This window comes from Schistosoma mansoni, chromosome 6 (genome assembly GCF_000237925.1).
Source record: "Schistosoma mansoni strain Puerto Rico chromosome 6, complete genome".
Taxonomy (NCBI): domain Eukaryota; kingdom Metazoa; phylum Platyhelminthes; class Trematoda; order Strigeidida; family Schistosomatidae; genus Schistosoma; species Schistosoma mansoni.
Window position 1 is genome coordinate 17,342,774 of NC_031500.1, and position 27,260 is coordinate 17,370,033.

Below are 27,260 nucleotides of genomic sequence, written 5' to 3' on the forward strand. Positions count from 1 at the left end.
CTCATCTCATAACACTTACCACCATACTAATTAACCAGAATACACTCAACTACTCACTGACTCCTATCATTATACTACTAGATGGCCACAACTAATTGATTCATTATGCGTCAATAATCGTATGCAGCATCAATTCAAACTGTATGTAGTGATTATCATTGCATATCAACTATTGAATACAATCACTTAGTTGGACTCGATTCTAGTATGTAGTGAATCATCTAATATGTCTGTACGGAGCACTCAGTTATTATTTCATTATTCAATTAATATGCTCGTTCATTTGTTTCCGTTGATGTGTGTCCACCTGGATCTATGTGTAATTCTGGTCTATGAGTGTGAGTGGTTGTGAGTGTATGAAATAAGTTGTCTGTTGGTTGGCATGTGAATCTGGCCCAAAACGATCGGATAGGAACGGTGCCGTGAAATTTCGACGAGAAACTCTATATCCTACTGAAATACAGTAGATCAGCGACAGTGTGTATGTTGTGATTGTATGGAATGGTTGAACTGGTGTTTACCGTGTCAATAGTTCAAATGTTTGATGAGAATATTGTGTGAAATATAGCTGGTCGTGTTTATTGTTTAGTATCGGTGTCAGATGATTATGGTGTTTTATTGATACAAGAAGTTGTGTGCAAAACGTAGCGTGTATATATGATAATGTATTATTAGTGGTATACATTGCACTAGACGGTTGACTTTCATAACTCTGGTGTCTCCTCATTTGCGGATAAATCTTTCGCCTTTTACTAAAGATTTCCGTGGGGAGGCACAATACAATGAGTCTTATCTCATTTTTTCCAACTCCGTCCTTGCACGGAGTATAATCAAACAATATAGGTAGCATAGACAGCATACTGTGCGCATGCCTATGCGCTAAGCTTACTGACTAAATTACTAGTCCACCCAATCTTCCACTATTCTCAACCATTTCACTACTAACACCTACACCTACTCGCAAACAATCAACAAACAATTGCCAATTGTGGTCTCGTCACACTGTCCCATACACACTAACTAAGCCTACACAATCAACCATCACCTGTCCTCCCTCATAACTCACTGCTCCATACAGACACATTCAATCATTCACTATACACTAGAATCCAGTCCAACTAAGTCAATTCTATTCAATAGTCCATGTGCAATCATTGATAATCACACAATCAACCATCACCTCACCTCATCTCATAACACTTACCACCATACTAATTAACCAGAATACACTCAACTACTCACTGACTCCTATCATTATACTACTAGATGGCCACAACTAATTGATTCATTATGCGTCAATAATCGTATGCAGCATCAATTCAAACTGTATGTAGTGATTATCATTGCATATCAACTATTGAATACAATCACTTAGTTGGACTCGATTCTAGTATGTAGTGAATCATCTAATATGTCTGTACGGAGCACTCAGTTATTATTTCATTATTCAATTAATATGCTCGTTCATTTGTTTCCGTTGATGTGTGTCCACCTGGATCTATGTGTAATTCTGGTCTATGAGTGTGAGTGGTTGTGAGTGTATGAAATAAGTTGTCTGTTGGTTGGCATGTGAATCTGGCCCAAAACGATCGGATAGGAACGGTGCCGTGAAATTTCGACGAGAAACTCTATATCCTACTGAAATACAGTAGATCAGCGACAGTGTGTATGTTGTGATTGTATGGAATGGTTGAACTGGTGTTTACCGTGTCAATAGTTCAAATGTTTGATGAGAATATTGTGTGAAATATAGCTGGTCGTGTTTATTGTTTAGTATCGGTGTCAGATGATTATGGTGTTTTATTGATACAAGAAGTTGTGTGCAAAACGTAGCGTGTATATATGATAATGTATTATTAGTGGTATACATTGCACTAGACGGTTGACTTTCATAACTCTGGTGTCTCCTCATTTGCGGATAAATCTTTCGCCTTTTACTAAAGATTTCCGTGGGGAGGCACAATACAATGAGTCTTATCTCATTTTTTCCAACTCCGTCCTTGCACGGAGTATAATCAAACAATATAGGTAGCATAGACAGCATACTGTGCGCATGCCTATGCGCTAAGCTTACTGACTAAATTACTAGTCCACCCAATCTTCCACTATTCTCAACCATTTCACTACTAACACCTACACCTACTCGCAAACAATCAACAAACAATTGCCAATTGTGGTCTCGTCACACTGTCCCATACACACTAACTAAGCCTACACAATCAACCATCACCTGTCCTCCCTCATAACTCACTGCTCCATACAGACACATTCAATCATTCACTATACACTAGAATCCAGTCCAACTAAGTCAATTCTATTCAATAGTCCATGTGCAATCATTGATCACCAATCGAAATTTTATGTAGTTAATCGCTTAATTTGTCTTTACTGAGCACTTATTTTTACTTTGTCATTTGATTTTTGTGCTCATCCATTCTTTTTATTTGTATATATTTTTCAATTGAGATTCTATGTTTTTATCGAATAATTTTGAACACTATATAGATCACAATATCTTTTTTTGCTTTAGAATCAATTCATGAATGATTGACATTGAATTGATTTTATTTCGTGATGAAATATCCTCGGTGTTGGTTTTAATGGTAATGTTTGTCGAAATTTGTCATTAAATGGCAATGCCGACGTTATGTGTTCATGATGCACATATGCGGATAGAGACAGTTTAGTTCTATTATATGACAAATATATTAGTACTTGTTTAGCGATTCAGTGGGTATCTAGACTTAGTAGCCCAATGGATAACCCAATGACGTTTGAAGTAAAAGGTAATTACTTTTGAGTCTCAGTGTGAATATCATCACTGAGATTTAAGTCCATTCAGCTGATGATTCATAAATAGGACGAAAAGCCTATCTCGCTTTTTATTGCGAACTGTATTTTGACGTTATATGGAAAAAGTTAACGATCTATGATATTCAAACCTTGTTCTCCACGTTATTCGACTAGTATTAAATAGCATATTGTTTGTGTGAGTAAATCGGCTGAGTAGGTCGAAGGCAAGAAATATATTGTTTAAACGACATTTACAAAGGTCCAGTAATGTATATTTACAGGAAAACTGCAAAGCAAACAACATTTGCTCATATCGTACCAAACTCTTTAAGTAACTTGACTTTTGAAAGTGTTTGTATAGGTCGTTGATAACATTTAATTTGTCCACCAGTCAACTTTAGTAATTTTCCACGTGAAACAATGATAAGCTGAAATGAAAAGTAAATAGTATACATGTACAATCAAGGTATGATCATAGGCAAGTAACCTATCTAAATAACTTATAAAATCAAAGTATAATACTAAGCGAACGATTAATGACACAATCAAACGATTGTGAAATGAATTCCGATAAATATTTTTACTATTACTATAGCTAAAAGCATTTCGTTTAATAAGTCAGTCAGTCAGCTAAAACGTAGGACCAGGCACATTTGTGCATCGGTCCAAGTTGCCATACCTCACTCATTAGCACAACAAGATGAACACTGAATTCATAGAAGTAGTTAATTTAGTGGTGGTAATATATAAAAGAATTAAGTTACTGGTGTATCATTTATTAAACTTAAATTTAGTTTAATGAATGATACAACAGTATAACATTGGAACTTCAATGTGCTGACATAAATTTCCATAAAGAGACAAATATAATAATAATAATGTTTGTGACTTATATGTAATAAATTAACAAAGAAAACATGCCCTCTAGGAAATGTAGTGTACAGAATGTTGATCTATCAGAATCCTACTTGTATATTGAAAGTATTGGTGAACAGAATATCTTTAACTTGTAAAAGTCTGTTCACTTTAAAAACTATATTTTACGATTGTACTGTATAATTGTTAAATAAACTATTCATATTCGTGTCCCTCTTATTATAAGCTTTATTTTGACTCATAGACCATTATTATATGATTTACCATTCTTGAGTTATCCTCAGTCTATTAATTACTGCCTCCCACAATCACAGCCACATTTGGCCAAACCTTGTTTCTTATTTTATGGTACGATGTGATCTGTCTGTTTGGTATATAAACTTAGTATGCTTGAAATAAACGATTCATCATGCAGAGGCTGTTATTGGTGTTCTGGACTTAACTGGTTGGGCTAGGCAGAAGCAGAACCGATAAGTACTCTAGACTGCTTGTAAGGAGTCTCGTGTCTCACTGGTCCGATCGATAATTCACTGCTCTCTAATTGGCGGCATCATCGCGTTATATACAAACAGGGTACGAAGGCCACAAGTTATAACATTACGCAGCCTAATTTATCATTATCGAGAAGTCAACATCTATGCTTCACCAAAAACAAATACGTTACATTCCATTAAATCTATCAATTTACATTTGTGTGTAGACATACCTGAATGATTACAAAGATAAATGAACATCAATGATCAAACAAGTATTCAAGTATTACTTCATCTTACTTGCAAAAGTTAAGAATCAGAGTAGATCTATTTTTAAACTTCACCTTTCTTTGACAACCGACATATTCTTAAAGTTAATTAATTCCTAAGATGAGTTAACTCATAGATAATCAGTCCTTTTACAAAAAAGCCTTCAACAACGTGAGATAGAAAGAAGGTTTGGACTATGAAAAGAACGCAACTAGTCTCAATACTAAGGCAATTTGAAATTTAGTTATTACCTACTTCAGTCACACATTATTTCGCAGAAAAAAGTATAATCGTAATTTTCTGTATGCTCTCTCAAACACAAAACTACATCAGAACTTGTAAGTTAACAAGATATAGGACTGAATTTACAAACAGTGATCAACTGCAAGTGAACAGTAAAATTTTGATACTTAACTATTTATGTCGAGAAAAGAAACTCCACCTGTAACTTTTCTAGGGTTGGTGACGGTTTTAAGACCGGATAAAAGAGGAGGGCTGAGTATGGGGGTCAGCAACCCCATTCCGTAGAAAACAACCTTGCAAAACAAACAACGCTAACCAGAATAAAAAATTTAAACCATTCAAACTCTGTCTTGGGAATTTAAGGATCTCTATATAGAAGAATTATGACGCCTCATAGTGAAAGCCGAGATTCTTCGGAAGTCAAGAGGTCAATGCCACCCCCCTACATCGAGGAAAGTTTAGACAGATTAAAGATAATTTTGACAACAAGGTGACCTAAGTTTACAACAACCTGATGTTACTGTTGGGATGATCCTGAAAATAACTCGCAATACACATGACAAGCTCAGGAAACATTAAGAAGCATTTTATCCAATCAGCGTGTGATTAAAAGTTATGCTAGAAAGATCATGAAAATGAAAAGTTACATGTAGAGTTTCTGATTGACTGATTACTATACTGCTACTATGTTTAGTAGTATTCTAGAATTTTCAGTAAAACCCAAGGACTTTTAAAATACTAGAAAAATCCTATATTTTCTGTACATAAATGAACCTTTGGAGTAAAGTGCTTCTAGCATATTTTGTGCCTTTTCTCTCGTGTTCAAGTTGCTGCGTAGTTCTAACTTGGGGGTTACGAAACTAGCTTAGGATCCGAATATAGCGTTCAATCAACGAGACTTATCAGTTACTGAAAATGTAAATCACTTATCGAAGCTTTGAGCTATATTGTTTGTGCATGAAGGTTAGTAATGATACTAATTGACTACTTATATCAAAAGAAATGTTACGAGGCTCAAATCTGAAACTTGATAACTAATAATCCAAGTATGTAATAATAATAATAAACTTATTATTAGTATTAGTATTAGTATTAATACTATTTAACGAGATCATTTAGTATACTTATTCTATTAGGCGGCCTGTTTAAGCATCTGGGCTACCTGTTCCTGTCATCTAAATATTTCAACAAGTTATCTAATTTAGTTTGTTTTAATACATCATTATGCCTATTAATCGCACAACCTATTCAGGTGCGTTTCTGAAAAGTGTAAGACCTTTTGCTGTAAAGGTTACAGAAGGCCTAATCAGAGATATCGTGGTTGCTGGCAATATGCAGCGAGAAGAATGTACATTATCCAGATGTCGATTGACTGGGCTGCTAACTTCTAACTGGTGATCACTCAATATTTATCGTCAGGAAGGACGAAGAAGTAAGAAACGGTAACTTGTTGAAGTGCTTTGTGCTGAGAATTCTATATTGTACCGAAAATATTATTTTATTTATTTATTTATTTAAACACATAAATATTGGTACAAGGAAGCACCAGATACATATGCACTGCACAAATCTCATTCGATTTGTGTGAGGGCTGTGATACTGCTCAGGTGCTCGAACTGAAGCAGGTGGTTTTATTAGGGGGCCACACCCCGAGCCTTTGACCGAAAGATCTGATCCACAAGGCAGTGAAACATCGTGAGGAGATGCAGTCCCATGGTAGCCGGTGATCAACGATTGATTCGTACGCCATTTGTTCCCTCAAGATACTGGAGCCAGCCCATGTGCACCATTGGTTTGGAATCAGGGTTTTCCAACTTCCCTAGGTGGACTCGCCTTGTCCACCAACCCGGTTAAAGCGCCGGACATTCGCTTTTCGTCCTCTCAATTTCGTAAACAACACCCGTGGTACGAGAAGGCAGTGAGTAGGACTTCCCTAGCAGAGGCTATATATTCGCTGGCCATGTGAGAGCATTTCGAGAGGGAGAGCGGAGTCTCCCCATAAATAAAGCTAATAATAATAATAATAATAATAATAATAATAATAATAATAATAATAATAATGCGGATCCAAGGGAGAAATGTAAACTAGCAATAAAGTAACTTTTACATACCTGGCGTAACTCTAACTTTAATGGTTTTGTAATGTCAAGTTTTTTCTTCGATGAGTTCCTTCTAAAAAACAAAACAAACATTTATAACTTTTGAAATATACTTATGAAAGAAGGATAAGCGAATGGTAACTGCCAGAGTCTATTTTTTTGAATTGTTATTATACATATTATTTATTTATTTAATCACATACATATTGGTACAAAGGGCATCGGATACATATGCGCCACACTTTTGTGTGAGGGCTGTGATACTGCCCGGGTGCCCAAACCGAAGCAGGTGGTTTTATTAGGGGGCCACACCCCGAGCCTTTGACCTGAAGGTCTAACCCACAAGGGCAGTGGAGCATCGTGAGGAGATGCAGTCCCATGGTAGCCGGTCACCAACAATTGGTTCATACGCCATTTGTTCCCTCAGGATACTGGAGCCAGCCCATGTGCACCATTGGTTTGGAATCAGGGTTTTCCAACTCCCCTAAGTGGACACTCCACATCCACTAACCCCGTTAAAGCGCCAGACATTCACTTTTCGTCCTCTCACTTTCGTGAACATATATATTCTTATTGTATAACTACTAAGTAACTATATTATATGTATGTCTATGGTCCTTTTATTTTGAGCTTACATTTGATTTATTGGCTATTATTATATGATATACTACTATTCTTAAGTTACAGTCTCTCCACCTCATAGCAACTTTTAGTCTGATCTTGTATAATTGTTATCTTCTATTTTGTGGTATGATGCAGTCTAGTTTGTTTGTAAATAAACTGCGTATATCTGAAATATAATAATTTATACAACTGAGGCTGAGATTATGTTCTGAACTTAACGGACAAGGGTAAGCGAGAAGGATCATTAAGGATTCAGGGTGAAGCACGGCTGCTAGTGCTGATTGACAACATTTCAATGGTTTCACATAAGAACAAGGTCATATTACTCGGTATCCTGATTGGCAATTCGATCACTTGATAATTAACAGGGGGCGTGAAAGATGATAAATAATTGAAAGTTTCTCCATTTATTATTCTGTGTACTTATAGAAGAGTCAATAGATAAAAAGAAAACATTAAATATTCAACATCACAGAGATCATTATGTATGTTAGTCGACAAGATTGGAAGTCAGATTCTTGACAGTCTTTTTTGTATAATCAACGAATTCATGCATAAAAAAAATGAAATTGTGATCCAGAGTTAAAGATATGAATTCATCTTCGACAACAGATCTATCTGGAAATGTATGATTATGCTAATAGGATACGCTTACATACATAATATACACGACAGATATTGCGCTTTTAGCTATTAGTTTTACACATTGATCTTACCAGTTGTTCTCTATGTTCGTCATAAATATTAACTTTTATTTTACCAGTTTTATCGCTTTAAGTAATTGTATGGATATCACGAACCAATCTAGATTAGACAACCACTGAAAACCTGGAAGCACTGGACGGTTGTTGCATCCTTAGTATAGGACTCCTCCTGAACACTGACCATTCAGAATTTCGTAACTGAGATTGATTCACCATATCAACAAAATTCGACGACCTCCACAACTTTAGTTGATAAGTATTATTTACTATAGAATCATTAATACGGTATAATCTTATAAATTTAACGAAACTTGAGTGTGTTATGTCGAGGGAATTTAGTAACAGGTAACAATGTACAGTTTAAAACTGCGACATTTCGCAAAGGTACAGAAAATAAAAAAAAACCCAACGAAAACGGAAAGAATGTTAGTTTTGTCATGCAATTCATAACCTCATTTCTCTATTGTTCGTTACTTTTGTATAATACATTATACTACGTATTAATATTCAGTCAGTCACAACGTACAACTTCGTACGTACGTACATCAGTTCAAGTTGCCATACCACATTAGCACAGAGATGAAATTGTCGATTCAAATCCCATAGTGGTGGCAGAAGTAGTAAGAGTATAAGCATTATGTGAAAGATTAGGGTTTGAAGATGTTATTCAAGGAGTATAATCCAGTGAGATAAATTTGGAAAGAGAAAAAAGATAGAGACTTGACGAATTCAGAAGATTAGTATTTGGGAGAACACAAAGAGTGGATGCAACTTCGCCATTGCAAACGATTTTGAGCCATGTCATTCAAGGTCTCTAACCATCGGTTGCTATCATCTTGCGGATCCCAACCAGGTAGTCTACACCTACCAACTTCATGGATTTGTGCCACGTTTTGGTCTGGCCGCCCCTAGCATTCTTCCAACCTACTCCCACACCATAAAACATCGCACATCGGGGCAGTCAGTGGTTGGGCATACGTAACACATGTCCCAGCCATCTCAACTGATGAAGTTTCACTACTTCATCAATCGATTTGCCATCCTTACCTAGTACCCGTTTCCTAACAACTACATTACTTACCCGGTGGTCCCAGGATATACGAGCAATGCTTCGAAGACATCTGTGATCGAATATTAGCAGCCTACGAATATCCTCTACTCTTACCGGCCATGTTTCACTGCCATAAAGTAGGACGGAACGAACTGCTGCACATTAAAACCGTCCTTTTGTTGCTAGACGGATATCTCGCCTACGCCATAAATGACGCAAGTTGGCGAAAGCTATACGAGCCTTCTGTATCCGTGTTGAGATTTCGTCACACACCAGACCACAAGGGCTGATGAGACTCCCAATATTCAGTAGTCTATATAATATATATTCATTTTGAAAATTGTACTCCTCAATTGTAATAACTTGTCAATCCCAAACATTATTATTATTATTACTCAATGCTTTAATTCATTTTCTAACTCGTAAAAGTATCTTTTCAATTCTTTTTATCTAGTGAATATCAGATATACTACTAAGTAAACCGATGTTTAACTTAAATAGCACGTCTACTTTGGAAGTTCAACGCTCGGTTCTTTTCTTTATGATTCTCCTATCGAAACTTGAAAAAGCAGTGGAAGATCCTACCAGTCCTAATGTTTCATATTTTGCATTACATACTTTCTAAATGACTCGACTTTGATAGCATAGAGGACGCCTAGGAAATCTCTTATTGCTTATGTCTTTTTCTTGTAAAGTGTATTTTAGATAAACACTTATTTTTCTATGTCGAGATATCATGGATCATTCAATTGTTGGATGAGAATCACTTAAAGGACTCTATAAAGACAATAAACAAAACCAAAAGGGAACTGGGATCAAGCAGTGTCATTAGATTTTACACATGAAGTGTAACTCAAAGACAAGCATACGAATCAACATTTGGTTGATGAGTTGATAACAATAACAACGGATGTGTATTCAAATCTCTACTGTTGAACAGATTCTTAGTCCAATAATTAGATTAAGTGACTTGAATATTATGTTATATTTGATAGTTTATGACATTACAATAGTTATGGATGACGCTTCTAAAGGGATTCTAACTTTGATCCAGTAGATTTTTATCTTATCAAGAGATATCCAAATTCAGGTAGTTTAAAAATTAAATTCATTTAGTATTGTTTGTTTGAATCTTCCCATCGATGTGTTAGGACTGCAACTGGTCAGTCTCTAATTGGCATATGTGCATACTGTGCGTATTGCCTCGATATAGCCTTAAATCACAAGCATTGTAAGCATAGATGGATAATGACTACCAGTGGAATCCAGGACACGTGACACTTCGTCCTATTTGGGACTCGTCAGCCGGATGTACCTGCATCTCAGAGTTGATGTTCACTCTTGGACTCGAACCCAGTACCTTTCGCTTCAAACGCCATCGCGTTACCCACTCAACCACTGAGTCCTGTGGATAACGCGATGGGTAAGCGAAAGGTACTGGGTTCGAGTCCCAGAATGAACATCAACTCTAAGATGCAGGTACATCCAGCTGACGAGTCCCAAATAGGACAAAACGCGCGCCCTGGATTCCACTGCTAGTCACTATCTGTCTTTGCTTACAAAGTTTGAAAATTAATTCTGTTTTAAGTAAACAATAAAATTTAACTTACTTTCTACTAATATTTTCATCATCGTCGAATTTATTATTATAATCATCATCATCATCTAACAGAATGTTGGCATCTTTTGCTGCTTTAGTAAACCAATTATCATTTGCTAGTTTTCGAGAATTTCTATGCTCTTGTATATCGATTTGTTTAGCTAATTTAACAATTTGTTCACTAATAGTCAATTGAATAGTTGTTGGTTGAATAGTAAAATCATCGAGTTCCATATCTGGAAAATAAAAAAAATAACTATATGTCATAATTAGTTGATAAAACAATCATTAGATGCCTTAGTGTAAACTTTAATAATATAACATAGAGAATTGTTTTCAGATAGTGATTACATATAGGCCCCCAAATGCCCTGGTACGGCCGAGAGTGGGAACAGTCCGCTCTCCCTCTCCAAATGCTCTCACATGGCCACGCGTATATAGCCTCTGCTAGGGAAGTCCTACTCACTGCCTTCTCGTGGCATTACTGTTGTTTACAAAATTGAGAGGATGAAAAGCGAATATCCGGCGCTTTAACCGGGTTGGTGGACAAGGCGAGTCCACCTAGGGAAGTTGGAAAACCCTGATTCCAAACCAATGGTGCACATGGGCTGGCTCCAGTATCCTGAGGGAACAAATGGCGTATGAACCAATTGTTGGTGACCGGCTACCATGGGACTGCATCTCCTCACGATGTTCCACTGCCTTGTGGGTTAGACCTTCAGGTCAAAGGCTCGGGGTGTGGCCCCCTAATAAAACCACCTGCTTCGGTTTGGGCACCCGGGCAGTATCACAGCCCTCACACAAATCGAATGAGATTTGCGCGGCGCATATGTATCTGGTGCTTCCTTGTACCAGTATTTATGTGTTTTAAAAAATAATAAATAAATAAAATTACATATAATGACCAGAGTATCAGTATAAACCAGACTGTTGAAAATTGAAATTTCCAATTCTCCATCAAATTCCGATCCTTATTACATTATAGAACAGACAGATATAATCAATGTAAAGCTTAGGACAAGTTGTTTTAGAACATTACAACGAAGATATAAAAATAGCATGAATGACGAAAAAGATCAAAATAATGCAATCTCTATGATAATGGGAAAGATTGAACATTGATAAAATGGTTCGAAAAAACATAGTGGAAAGATATATATAGTGGAAAATTCAGATCCAAGATTGATAAGACGACAAAGAGTGAATGTATCTGCGCTATTGTAAACGATTATGAGCTAACTTACCCAATGTCTCCGACTATAGATTGTCGTTATTGTGTAGACGATAACCAGATAGTTTGCACTTACCAATATGGCTTAGACCAACAACCAATGACGTTACGAGCTAATATCATGTCTCGATTCAGCCACTACTAGCTTTCAATCCAATTCTACACCAGCAAACATCACCCGTTAAGGTTGGCGGTTGTTAGACACATGTAATACATCTCCCAACCACTAAAGTTGATGATCTACTTCGATTTGTCATGATTATCCGTACCACACACAGCCTGTCAACACTTATACCTGTTCTCTTAAATATTAGCTAAAACGTAGTTTCATAATGATTCCATGTGAGTCTGTTTATTACATATTTCACAATGGAATAGTATTATTTTTTCTATTTAGTACTATTTCAGACACAATTTATTGCTCATAACACATCATATTACTACATTAGGTTCAATAAGATGGATAGTATTATCTTACAAATGCCCTGGTATGGTCGAAAGTGGGGAGAGTCAGCTCTCCTCGAAATGCTCTCAAGTGGTCATGTCCACACAACCACTTCCAGGGAAGTCCTATTCACTGCCTTCTCGTGGAGGGGGGTGTTGTCTACGAAATTGAGATGGCGAAGAGCGAATATCCGGTGCTCTAACCGAGTTAGTGGACACGGAGAGTCCACCTAGGAGAGTTGGAAAACCCTGATTCCAAACAAATGGTGCACATGCGCTCCAGTATCCTGAAGGAACAAATGGCGTATGGACCAATTGTCGATCACCGACTACCATGGGACTGCATCTCCTCACGATCCTCACGCAAAAGTACAGAAAATAAAAAACCAAACGAAAACGGAAATAATGTTAAATCTGTTATGCAATTCATAACTTCATTTCCCTATTGTTCGTGCAGTAGAGTGCAGTTCGAACCAGGAGCTAAAATCCAATCGCCTTAACCACTAAGCCATTGCTTTATACAGTGAATATAATCAACACTAAATCTGATAATCATGATCAATACAATAAATGATTCTATTTACAGTATGATTACTTACTAGTTCTTTGAAGACTGACAGAAATTCGACGCCAAAAAGTAATTTCATTTGGTGAAATAAATAATAAACTAGTCCCTTGACGATTAGCTCTGGCAGTACGCCCTGATCTATGTATATATAATTCAGCTGTACGAGGTACATCAAAATGTATAACCCATGATACTCCATTTGTTTCAACTATACTATCACTTGATGCTAAATCTAAACCACGAGCAGCTACATCACTTGCGAGTAAAATTCCATTTGGATCAGCTAGAACATTATAGTATAGGGTATTGAGAAATTGGATTTGAATTGTATGCAAACAAAATTAATACAAAGATATTAAATTTAACAAAAGAAAAATTGACGACTTAGTTTAATCTGCTTACGAATATGGATCACTTTAACTTACCATAAATTATCGCAACACATAGAGAGAGGTCATCTGTTTTTAGCTGACTATGAGCTACCCTTAATATGCACTCTATGGAGATCATACAGTTAAAAGTAGAAGTGAACCTAGTCGATGGGTATCGTATTACATGTCTGATTATCATAAGGTTTGTTTCATTATAATTCTGTTCAATACCAATTAAAATAAACAGCTTCAAGTGTGAATAAATTATTCGACGACCTCTATCGGTAAAAATAGCCTAGTGATTAAAGCACTTAATTCCCTACCGTTAAGCTAAAGGTTCAAAATACAATAAATTTATTACATTGCAGGTGATCGAGTAGTACCCCCAACTCTAACATAATATCGCCTAAAGCCGAATAGATAAACATTTACATGAAAAATGAGTTAGACTCAGTAAAGTTCATAACTATATCAACTGATTCATCGATTTCGTAAAACAGTGAATACTTCTGGTGACGACAAGTTACAATGATATCAATAATGGTGAAATACAACACTGGAATATACCGCCCAAACAAATAGTCGCAGAAATTAAAAGATGAAAACTGAGACAAAGGAGACGACATTTGGTTTTGAACGAGCGATAAGATCCTTTAGGAGGATCAAAAAGACATACTGAGTAATTTTTACATATTTGCGTGTATTTTCCTATTGATAAGTTTTGGTCACATTGATCAGGAGATGGAAGTGTTCCATACCAATTAGGACTGAATGAACAAGTGTTAAATGTTAAGAACTACCGACGCAGGCTTAGATTAATAGATTTTTTGTCCATATGTCGATTGTATAACGAAATTCAGCAACTAATTAGCTAATGTTATGCCGAATAAAAATACAGGACACGACAACAATACATAAAATACCTTGGAACCGTTCAAGTGCGCGTAGTCTTTGCTTCTGAACCATATCAGCATGTAAGACATTTACATACTGTAGTGATGGATATCCAGATACCGAAAAAGCATCTGGACTGAGCAACTGACGTAATACTCCAGCTAATCGACGTACACCAGATTTACTATTTAGGAAAATTAAGCACCGCCGATTGGAATACTCTGAAGATCCAAGATGACGGCCAAATGCAATGAACCAAAATAGTCGAATATCTTTGCTTTCCTGGCTTGGACATAACAACCGACATTCAGAAAGGGTATCAGGGCAAGTTGATTTGCAGATTAAGCCGGGATTTGAAACTGATTGATCAGTGGAATGGTTTGATGATAAATCGATTACTTTAGCAGATTTTTTCAAACCGAACATTTCACGTAGTACAGCTGAAAGTATAAAAGAACAAATAACTAACTTTATCCAGTAACCATGGGAAGACGAAAGTATTAAACTTTGTATGGAATATACATTAGAGAAAGGAAAGAAATGCGACAGCACAAAATTAGTGACAAGAATGGTATTGTAAGCCAGAAAACCGATGCGATATCTCATCAGTAATCAGATAAAAAAGGCTTGACCAGAATTTCGAGATAATTGCAGTGGTCAATCTATCCGACTACTTCAATCCCCATGTCCAAATTACCCAATTATGCATGTTGGTTTCGAGGCAGTATTATATTTAGAAGAACAGAGATATAACTCGAACATTCTCACATTACTACTTAAGGTGTTCATAGGATCGTCATGTGTTTATATTCGTACTACAGGCGTTATGTCATTTGTATACTACAAGCAAAATCAAAGACGTTTCAAGCAAAAAGCAATCAGCAAAATATTAGATAAAGTTATATTTGTCTCTCTAGGTTTGTCTGTGACAATGTTTAGTCAAAGTGAATAGTAGAGAGGCTTGATGAAAAAAATTGGCATAGTGACTTCAGATGATAGTTTGCCATAAATTCTTACTAGATCAATATTTGTCATTAGACAAACTTTAGCAGGGTGGTGTACTACTTATTTGATAAGCATATATATAATGTTTATAAGCAAAGATGGATAGTGGCTAGCAGTGGAATCCAGGAAGCGCGACACTTCGTCCTATTTGGGACTCGTCAGCTGGATGTACCTACATCTCAGAGTTGATGTTCATTCTGGGACTAGAACCCAATAACCTTTTGCTTCAAACGCCGTCGCGTTATCCACTCAGCTACTGAGTCCTGTGAATTAAGGCTATATCGAGGCAATACACACAGTATGCACATATGTCAATAAGAGACTGACCAGTTGCAGTCCTAAACATCAATAGGAAAATTCAAACAAACAATACTAAGTGAATTTATATAATGTTTGTATGAAATAATAATTGTTTTGTGGATACTTAACAGCGTAATCCTAACTTCAATACAATATATACAAGCGTGTATACACTGTATCCTCTGTCTTTAGTTATGATACGGTCGTGACTATTAGAGTACGTACTAGTCAGATATAGGAGTTGACTAGATCGCATATTACATTCAATACTACTACTGTTGCTGATACTACCATTTTAAAGCATCTGTATCCTCTGTCTTCAGTTCTGACCCAGTCTTGAATATTAGAGTACGTACTAGTTAGATATAGGAGTTGACTAGATCGCATATAACATTCAATACTACTACTGCTGCTGACACTACCATCTTGGCTTTTCTATAGTATACAGTGTTGTGAAACCTGTTAATCAACGTAGTCGGTACAATAGATAAAGATGAAGGAGAAAAGCATAATAAACTCTTTGTATTGAATACTATTCATGATAACTATGAATCAAAAAAAAAGCAGAAACCTTACCAAGTTTTATTTTTTTAGTCATAGTATTTTTATTGTTTGGTAAAAGTTTGTGATTTTTAGATCCAGTACCTGGTTTTAATGCACCACTATGTACAAATGTAAGTGTAGCTGAAAAAATTAATGTTTGTCGTTGTACTCTATTCATATCAGTAGAATGATCTGACATTTCAATTAATTTATGTTTTCTTTTAAGATTTAATGTTTTCTTTAAATGTGTTGTATCTTCTTGTTCTTCTTCTTTGCCTTCATTATTAAAACTTGATGATGAATGTAGCCAATTGAATATTGCACGTAAATCATCAAAGTGATTTGCTTCAATCATTCGATCAGCTTCATCGACTACAACTACATTGACACTGTGTAATGTCAGAAGATGAGGTTCACCCTTGGCAAAAAAAATATATTAACAAAACATTTCTCATAGATACTAAAGTCGAACTAGGGGGTTCGAAATACAAAAAAAATTGGAAAACCACACAATACACAGTCATTACATTCAAGTTTATGTTCCTCAATAAAGAAACAATTGTAAAAGTATTTAAGAGAAAGATGATAAAGTAGAATAGACGAATCTTACTTAATAATGTGAAATCAACTATTCTCAAAAAGTATATCATTTTCATTTCCTTAATAAGTAGAATTTGGTCAGAACAGAAGGATTAACGAGCAGTATTCTATGGAGAAGAGCTCGAAACCATAACCCAATGGTTATAAGTCAAGTACGTAAAACATTAAAATACAATTAAGTATTCTAGTTGTAAATACTTATTTCCCCTCTACCATTATTACACTTTATTCCCATACAATCACGTTCATTACGTTTTCCACCAAAACATTAATGATATATGAAAACAGGAAAATTAGTGTATCTACAGGTTTCTATTGATGAAATCCGCTGCTTGTAGGTGTACGTGGTGTCTTATTATTTCTCAGGTTGTACGAGCATAACGTTGGTAACAAAATTGTTACGATTACAGTGAATGATTTCATCAAAGCTAGTCACTTGGGGGAAAACAAACTAACTAGCTAAAAGAAATGAAGAGATAATCTATGAAGTTTCTTTTAATAACTTGTAAATTATCCAATAATTCTGATTTTTTTGTATTCATTACAAACAAGACTTCTACAAATGGCTCAATTTCATTAATCAATCTATATAAGACACGAATAAATAATAAGAACTAACTTGTTGGATAAAATGCCATAGTCTTCCCGGAGTAGCAACAAGTATATCCGGACAACGTCGAAGAAGTCGAAGCTGTTTATCAACTGATATTCCACCAACGATAGTTTCGATACGAATATAATCGACATATTTCATTAAAGCACGAAGATGTTGTGTAACCTATATTTACTCAAGGGAAAAATGACCACCATTGAAAATATCGACCTAAACATACTAGCAAAGTCTACACATCAAGCGGTAACGGAAACAAAAGCTATGGGTACGGCAGTGGCGAAGAATCAAAATAAACACATGTTTAGACTTGATATAGATTATAGATTGAAAAATCTGTAGCCAGTAGAACTATCGTTAAAGAAGACAAAAGAGGTAAGTGTAACAATACGAAAAAGACGTTGAGGAATATACTTCAACTGGTTTCCAACACTCCTTCATTCAAGCAACACTTACCCGGATTTTGTGGGAGATGGACAACGATTTTTAATTATGTTAGTTTAGGAGCGCCAGTTAGACTTTAATACTATCTGTAGTTTGGACGTTAGGATAAATGTATTAGGCGCGCTGTTTTTTATTTATTTATTTAAACACATATATATTGGTACAAAAGGGCACCAGGTACATATGCGCCACACAAAATAATGAAAGTAGGAAGAGAAGGGATGAAAAGATAAGGCGGACTGAAATGTACAACCAGAAGACTCTTTCAGTTAGGAAAGTTAGAACCATTCTTTATGTAGAAAGTAAAAGAAGGTTGCAGCAGGATCGCCACTGGCTTCTATTCTGAGCCATATCTGATAACGTCTCTAGCCACTGTGTTGCACCATCTCTCGGACCCCAACCAGGGAGTCGTGAAGGACCAACGAAAGCTAACCCTTTGCAGCTCTCTTTCATGCCACGACACCATGTCATACACTGACCTCCTCTCCGCTTTTTCCAACCAGTCCCAGGGTCGGCAAATAATGCACGACGTGGAAGTCTCTGGGACGACATTCGTAAAACATGTCCAAGCCACTGAAGTCGGTGTTTCAAGATGGTGACACCAATCGAATTATCGTCTCTGCGCCCGAACACACGATGCCGAACCTCTGCATTACTAACATGGTGTTGCCACTGTATGTCAGCAATCCTTCGGAGACAACGATGATCGAACACAGAGAGACGTCTAACATCCTCAACTCGGAGAGGCCAGGTTTCACAAGCATAGAGCAAAACTGCTCTCACCGACGCGTTGTAGATCCGACCTTTTACAGCCAGACTAACATCACGAAGGCGCCAAAGATGGCCCAGATTGGCATAAGCCGCTCTGGCTGTCACTATACGTGCATCAATCTCATCACTCACGCCACCACCAGCACTTATATAGCTACCTAGATACACGAACTTCTCAACTACTTCGATCTCCTCACCATCCAGGGTGAGTACAGGATTAGAATCCTGCCAGTCTTGTAGGAGTACTTTGCACTTGGAGGGTGCAAAGCACATGCCGTACCTGCGGACACTGATTGCCAACTGATTAAGTGCTGATTGCATGCCTTGGGCATTATCGCACAGTAAGACAATATCATCCGCATACTCAAGGTCGAGAAGTCGTTCTCCAGGCAACATATCCACACCGCCATTACTTACATCCATCAGAGCTGTTTCCAGGATGTCGTCGATGGCAAAGTTGAAGAGGAATGGTGAGATTGAGCAACCCTGTCTAACCCCACTGCTTGAATGGAACAATGGAGAGAGGTGGTTGTATGCCCTCACTCTGCCTGAGGTGTTCGTATACAGGGCCTTTAAGATGTTAATGAACTTCTCAGGCACACCCTTCTTCAATAGACAATCCCAGAGAACAGTCCTGTCCAACGAATCGAAGGCCGCCCTGATATCAAGAAACACTACGATTGTTGGCCTGAGATAAGTATGACGGTGTTCTAACATTTGGCGGAGGGTGAAGATGTGATCAATGCATCCTCGACCTGAACGAAAACCAGCCTGCTCCTCGCGAGTCAATCGTTCGCGGGTTTTAAACAACCTACGAAGAATGATAGAAGCCAATAGTTTGGACGCAATCGAAAGTAGACTTATCCCCCGATAGTTATTGCAGGAACAACGTGAACCCTTTTTAAAGATAGGGACGACTATTGACTCATTCCAAGATGTTGGAACACTTTCTTGCTCCCAAACCTTTCCAAACAACACAGTCAATTCCTTAGTCAGAAAGTCACCACCATCTTTAAAAAGAGCCAGAGGTAAGTCATCTGGGCCCGGTGATTTGTAACGTTTCAAGAGTTGGAGTTCCTTGCGGACTTCCGCCTCGTTTGGTGGATCAGTCGTCACCGGCCATGGGGGGCAGGACAAGCTGGTTGATGTTGCCGGAGCAGCAGGCCAGTTGAACTGCCCTTCGAAAAATTCCACCCATCGTCCAAGACGTCGAGAGATGTTAGTGATTGGCATCCCATCATCCTCGTAGATTGTTTCACTCACACCAGACTTCTTGCTGCCAGTGGCTCGGATGAGTTGGAAGAGCTTCCGGCAGTTACCAGATGCAGCTGCTGCTTCCATCTCATTAGCACGCTCCGACCACCAGGCTTCCCGGTCCTTACGCAAGCTTTGCCCGATTTCATTACGTAACAGCCTTAGTTTGTGGTCAAACTCACGGTCACCCGGAGTAGACCGACGGGCTTCCATCAGTTGTAAGGAGCCAGAAGAAACCCAGTGCTTGTAAGCGGGACGTTTCGCGAAGCCGCAAGCGGCTTTACTCGCCATTTTCATGGCGCCATGAAGAAGCAACCAATGCTCATCTATACTTTTCGGTGGGGTGGTAGCTAGCCTAGAGGCTAGCTCCGCTCGATACTTACTTGCAACAGAAGTTGCAGCCAGTTTACTAATATCAATCCGTTGGTGGTGGTCAATCCTTCGGCCACTGAAAAGTAAGGTGGGATTGGCGCAGACCAGGGCATGATCAGACTCCAGATAGGTACTCCAAAAGGAGCAGCAGTCTTGTACACAACCACGCCAGCGGTAGTTGATCGCGATGTGATCAATCTGAGTCCAGGCTTGGGATGCAGAGGGAGGATGCCAGGTGGCACACCGGCGATGACTGTGCCGGAAGTTAGTGCTGGCCAGAAACAGGTTGTGGTCTGTGCACAGTTGCAGCAAACGGTCCCCGTTATCTGTCCTGCGACCAACAAGTCCCCATCGGCCACCTAGACGACTCTCTTCTGTGCCTAGACGCCCGACCTGTGCATTCAAGTCTCCGGCTAGTACTACAATATCTGTCGAACGCGCTTTCTGGAGAAGAACTGTTAACTGATGGTAAAACTCATCCTTGATTGCATCCGGGCTGCAATCTGTCGGGGCATAGGCGGAGATGACGAAAAGACACCGTTTCTCACGCCGATTTCTTCTCACTTTGATGGAACTTTCTAATCTAACAGCACATAACCGACTGTTAATGGGGATCCAATCGATTAGTGCTGCCTCAGCCCTAGCGCTTAGTGCGACACCAACGCCAGCAAGACCAGACGAAGATGCCACAGGGTCCCCGGATAAGCGCACGTGGAACAAGCTTTTCGAGGCGACAGATGGAGAGCGGATTTGTAGTACTTCACTAGAGTCTTGAATACGGGTCTCGGATAGACAACAAACATCAACATTAAGACCTTCCAAAGACATAGCCAGCCCTATCTGTTGTCTGATATGCATTAGTGTGCGAACGTTGAAGGAAGCCAGCTTGAACGGCGTACGTGGTTTCAGAAAGACTGCTTCAGTATTCATTATCGGTGGGAGCATTCACTTTCAACCAGACAGTGACTGGAGATCGTTTAGATAGGACAGATTTTCCACCATGGGCGAGCTGCTGCATAAGTTGAAAAGTAAGGTTACACAAATTGGGGATAAAAAGGGGTGAGTTAGCGATATGGTAAATAATAATAATAAAGGTAATAATAATAATAATAATGTAAATTGTCTTGCTTTTAGTATGAGCAGGGATATTATCGTCAATAGAGTTCATCATTTCATTCATTTGTGTGTGGGCTGTGATACTGCCCGGGTGCCCAAACCGAAGCAGGTAGTTTTCTTAGGGGACCACACCCCGAGCCTTTGACCTGAAGGTCTGATCCACAAGGCAGTGGAGCATCGCGAGGAGATGAAGTCCCATGGTAGCCGTTGACCAATGACAGGTTCTTCCGCCATTCGTTCCATCAGGATACTGGAGCCCATGTACACCATTGGTTTGGAATCAGGGTTTTCCAACTCCCCTAGGTGGACCCTCCGTGTCCACCAATCCGGTTATAGCGCCGGACATTCGCTTTTCGTCCTCTCAATTTCGTAAACAACACCCGTGGTACGAGAAGGCAGTGAGTAGGACTTCCCTAGCAGAGGCTATATATTCGCTGGCCATGTGAGAGCATTTCGAGAGGGAGAGTAGACTCTCCCCACTCTCGGCCGTACCAGGGCATTTTATAAGAACAAATAAGAATCTTATGACAATTTGATTAATATAGTGTGAGAAACTGGCTTCCATAACTATCTGACGTTCAAATGGAGCTCAAGAACCGCGATCCCAGAAATAGGCAGGTTTCAAACATAACTGTGGACATGCAAACCACATAATTACCCTTCGACGGGTTTTGAAGCACAAACATATCTGCCGCGGCCCGACAGTAGTATTTTCCGACCCGAAGGTTGGAGGTGGATTCGACAATTGACGGATTTTATAGCACTATATATCAGTGAAAAGCATGTCAAACATGTAGACTAACCTGTTAAAGACTCGTTGATCGAACAGTATTGGTCGAGTAAGAATTTATGATGAGCCGTCGTCTAAAGCTATTACTTTTGTGATTTCATGATCATGATAAGAATGCAAAGGATCAACTCGAGTTTTGCTTATTTGCAGCACTTTTATTACAGACGGGGTATACCATTGAGGAAGAGGGCGAGTTTACATCAATATGATCTACAAAACGCGGACTATGAAGGTCAAGAACGTGTGCAGGTAAATGTCTTTCAGATAGCGCTTTTGAGCATAGCGAAATTAACAAGCGATTAATGCTATTTTTCGGTTTGTGTTGCTAGATAAGGATGGTTGATGCGAGTGTTAGCCTTCACTAGCTAGAGTAGTTTGGTGTCACACCCCTTCACCCATTGCTAATCCGTGCTATGCTGGTTACTATTGAAGTGGTCGAGTAAAGACACAAAACTAATCCATAGCTACATCTCCTTCACGTTTTGCTTTTTGTTTTGTTAGTTTCATCTTGCCGTGTTGATGTGAAGGGTTACAACTTGGACTGTCAGATATTTGTGCCAGATCCTACGTTGTTCCATGACTGACCAAAAGATAATGGTTTATTAGTCTTGATTTTAAACTTTATTTAACTGCAAGTTAAAATGATTGGTGACTCTAGGCATAAAAAACAACTCTACATAAACATTATAATACAAAATTCGGTTTAGATAAATAGCAACCTTATGAGAACATTTTTCGACGTGAAGTACACTATTAGAATAGGTACACACAAAAATCGAACAAAAATTAGAAACAAACAGTACAATGATCGAGATATGAACATAGGAGAGGATATTAAATGTGAACAAAACCAAGTTTGCAAGGACTATGGAATCGTCAAAAAGATGACCAGAAAGGAAACTTTCTTTAAAATAAAAATTTTTCATACTTGAATGGCTAATTCCCTGGTAGGAACTAGAACAAGCCCATAAACACGATTCCTATTCAAATTCGGTTTCAGACAAACAGGAGGTTCGATAATTGGGAGTGTTTCAGAATCTTCTGTAACAGGATCACCAAGGGAATGGACTGCGCGAATTTCCCCAGTATTTACATCTAACTCTTCTATGACATCTAAACCTGAATAAATGTCGGTTTCCTTCTTTCTTTTCTTCTTTTTCCCACAAGGCTTGACGCAAGATGCCACTTCATATTTTTGTTGGTCAATCACGCTATTAATTTTGGATTCTTCCTCACAAGTCTGGCTCTGGAAAACAAATTTATGAAGTACACAATGAAAACTGAATGACACTAACGCAATGAAGCTTTTGGCTAGATATCACTGATGAACGTTTGTATCATAGCTTAAATGAATTTAATCAGTGATGAGTTCAGTACAACATACCAGGAATATCAGAATTTGAAGTGGTATTGCTACGACTACCACGTCCCCTTCTCTGGATATGATTCATTCTACAATTTTGAGGTGAGCATCACAGATGATAATACTTCTCAGTACACCTTTCGGTCACACCTAACTCGAGGAGGTCAGTCTAGCTAGTCATGTACAATCTACTGGCTAGAGGGGTCTTTTTTGTATGAACTATAGTGTTTTCTTTCTTAGTTTATGACGGTCTAAAAGATTTTCACTTGTCAATAAGCTTCTTTGCATCATAAAAGTACAACTCAAAGAAGAGCTAATCCCTAAACATGCATTAATTGGCTGTAACAGATAAGTACTTTTTATCAAATTGTACAGCAGACACCATCTATCGCGAATTTTCCAAAGCCATTGAAAGGTCGTGTTATTCGTTATTATCAGAAACATAAAGCAAATAGAATACATTTACACGATGTAAATGAAAGTAAACTATATAGACGATAATGAGTCGACTAATCAGATTAAAGATTGGTTTCAATGTGGAATTCTTGACAGTTGGAGATGGCTAGTATCCTGTGTGAATAGCTTCGAAAAAATTTGGCAGAACTTACCGATATTTTACTACTTAGACGCTAAAAATTGGCAGATACGAAGGGACAAAAGACTCGGGACAAATGTAAGCAGCTTTTAGAATGACCAGAGGAAAATTATTATATTTCCGTAAAATTGATAAAAAAAAACACACGGATTTTGGGATTTTCCGTATGTGTGCGTGAAATGAACTTATTCATATGACTAGACAGAGAGAATGTTCCCTGACCCTAACTTGCTTCGGTTTGAGCACCCAGACAGTATCACAGCCTTAATACAAACCAATGATAACTACTACTGGAAACTTTTCTCTTGCTTCAATGCTCACTCAAACAACTCTTATTCACAATCACATGATAGCATTCGTTTTTCTTTCTTTTATACTACGTAACTTATGTATTCCCCCTTATTCCCATCTTGGGCATTTTACTTTTCGATTTATACAGAAGCTCACCTATTGCGAAAACCCTGTCCTATCTAAACGATCTCAAGTCACTGACTGATCGAAAGTTGAATGCTACCACCGAATACGAATAATGAAAGTCTTCGTGAAACTACGTATACCATTCAAACTGATGTCCTTCAACGTTCGCCTACTAATAAAGATCAAACAATAGATAGGGTTAGCTATGCCTTTAGAAAGTCTCAACATCGATGTACGTTGCCAATCCAAGACTCTAGTGAAGTACTACAAGTTCTCTCTCCATCTGTCGCTTCGAAAAGATTGTTTCATGTGCGTTTATTCGTGGACCCTGTGGCATCTCCGTCTGGTTTTGCTAGCGTTCGTGTCGCACTAAGCGCAGAGGCAGCGCTGACTGATTGGATCCCCATTAACAGTCGGTTATGTGCTGTTATATCAGAAAGTTCCATCAAAGTGAGAAGAAATCAGCATGAGGAACGCTAACTTTTCGTCATCTCTGCCTACGCTTCAACAGATTGCAGCCCGGATGCGACTAAGGATAGTTTACCACCAGTTAACTGTTCTTGTACAGAAAGTGCGTTCGACAGATATTGTGGTACTAGCTGGAGAGTTGGATGCTCAGGTAGGCGTCTAAGAACAGGAGAGCCGTATAGATGAAAATTGTTTGCAATTGCATGATACCATGAAAATGGAGAGTAAAGTCGCTTGCAACTTTGCGAGACGTCTCGCCTATAAGCACTGGTTTTCTTCAGGCTTTTTACAACTTATTAAAGCCCGTCAGTTTACTCTGCATGACTGCGAGTTTGACCACAAACGATGACTGTTACGCAATAAAATTGGGCAAAGCTTGCGTAAGGACCGACAAGGCTGGTGTCCAGAGAGTGACAAAGAGTTGGAAGCAGCAGCTGCACCTGATAACTGTCGGAAGCTCTTTCAACCTATCCGAATCAGTGACAGCGAGAAATCTGATATCAGTGGAACAATCTGTGAAAATGATGGGATGCCGATCAATAACATTTATCAACGTCTTGGACGATGGGTTTAGTATTTGTCTCAAAACTTCTGATCTTACGTACTTTTGCTACCGTATCCTAAATCGCCTCATAACAGAAAAACGATTTTCGACTGACTAATGTATCAATCGGAGTTATTTGGAATCTCCAAAGCCGTTCATGCATCTTACTACTGCTATGTAAATCAACTTCACATTTGAGTAGATAAAAGTCGATTGCAATTCAACTATGAAAAACAACGCAGTTTATCAGCGACATACTCCCAAGAACGTATGTACATTGAAAAACCAATTCTAACCACTATTTAAAGGGAAAGATTTTGATGTCTTAGTCTTATGACCTAACTTTTCAAGGTTATAAGAGAACTTTTCAAGCTCAACTCACACACGTGACTTTGAAACACGTCTTGACCAGTTTGATTTAAAGTAATTTTATCTGGTCCTCATCAATCGGAATCATTTATAAAGGATAGCACTTTGAGGTGAACCCACAGACGACGTCATCAAAGCAACAGGTAGCATTTGGTTTGAAACCAACGAATAAATCATGACTAGAATTAACTTTTATTCTTCGCAATACAAACTTCAAAAGCGGATTTATGACAAAACACATCAATAACAAGCCTGTGTATCCCCTGAAGAACCCTTAAGCCGAATTTTCCGAGTCTATCCAAACTATGATAGGGACTGAAGGCAGTTAAAGTGTAAAAGCTACCAAGAGGCTGTTTATATAGCGTATAATAGACTTGAAGAAAGTACGGAGAGACTATAGTTTATGTTCAAACCAGTGACATTTAAAGGCTGCAAATCTTGGACTGTGATGCAAATTTATTCTTCTATGTAGATAAATGGCATTTCAGTATGACGCCTGATATAAGTTTATGGTGATAAGCCTTACTTTAATTACTAAACGCGAACTTGAAACCTTAATTCCAATTCTATTTCCCTCACACTAATTAAAAATCCATTTTAACTTTGGTAGGCAGACGAGTTGCTTCAACATCACTTCAGAGTCGCTCAAATACCGTCCATAATGTATGGTCTCAACGAGAAATATTGTTATACACCACATGCCAAAATAGTTACTTACCTGAAGAGTCTTGAGGGAGAATACTTTTGATACTAGAGGAATTCCGAATGCCAAAGTCTTCCCACTTCCCTAAAAGAGGAAGTCAGTATTAAAAACATATAAGCATTGTATACTGTTGGTGCTGATCCAAGAACATCGGAGAAACCGTGGAGTGCAGGAGGTATAGCTGCAGTTTGTATAGGTGTAGGATTTTCCAAACCACAATCACTGAGTGCCTTCACAATGTAATCTGGGAGATTAAGAGAATCCCAACCCATTACTTCAACACGACAACCTTGAGAATTCGAAAATCCGCAGTTATCATACATGGTTCAAATTGTTCTAATGATTTTGGACTGAATGGAAGCTTTCACTTAAAGGGCTTCCATATCTAATAGCAGTGGATCATCGACACCTTCAGGCAGGAACCCAAGGTATATTATCGATAAAACGGGAAAAGGAAAAAAGGTTGGTAAATCATCATATGATACTGTTCTCATTGAGAATTTGTCAAGTTTTCTCCTGATGGACTACTGGGAAGTCGCTTGGACTAGCTCACTCGGCAGCCAATTCGAGAACTTGACCAATCTTAAGGAGTAAAAGGAGTTTCTACACTCTGTTCTGCCCTGTTGTGTCTCCTGTTTCTGGGTATAACCCAAGAAGTTTGTGTTGGGACTAAACTTAGGTAGGTGTTTAATGGGATGTTGAGAAGTGTTTAGGATGCCGTAAGTCATTACAAGGTCACCTCTAAGACCCCTGTA

At 38.2% G+C, this 27,260-nt stretch overlaps 1 protein-coding gene and 1 non-coding gene across 2 annotated transcripts; both read right to left on the reverse strand.

Annotated features, from left to right (window-relative positions):
• Positions 1 to 1,895: 1,895 nt before the first annotated feature.
• On the reverse strand, positions 1,896 to 2,012 carry Smp_sma.U5.1.1. The gene has a single exon (XR_001974643.1). It is a non-coding gene (small nuclear RNA).
• A 1,002-nt stretch (positions 2,013 to 3,014) lies between these two features.
• On the reverse strand, positions 3,015 to 26,828 carry Smp_131360 (putative dead box ATP-dependent RNA helicase; the record flags this gene model as incomplete). Its single annotated transcript, XM_018798443.1, has 11 exons — positions 3,015 to 3,221; positions 6,767 to 6,827; positions 10,744 to 10,969; positions 13,008 to 13,169; positions 13,197 to 13,259; positions 14,271 to 14,681; positions 16,123 to 16,507; positions 17,309 to 17,467; positions 22,975 to 23,292; positions 26,521 to 26,589; positions 26,634 to 26,828. The coding sequence occupies 11 exons, from the start codon at positions 26,826 to 26,828 to the stop codon at positions 3,102 to 3,104; spliced, it is 2,169 nt and encodes a 722-aa protein (XP_018653384.1). The 3' UTR covers positions 3,015 to 3,101.
• Between the last annotated feature and the right edge of the window lie 432 nt (positions 26,829 to 27,260).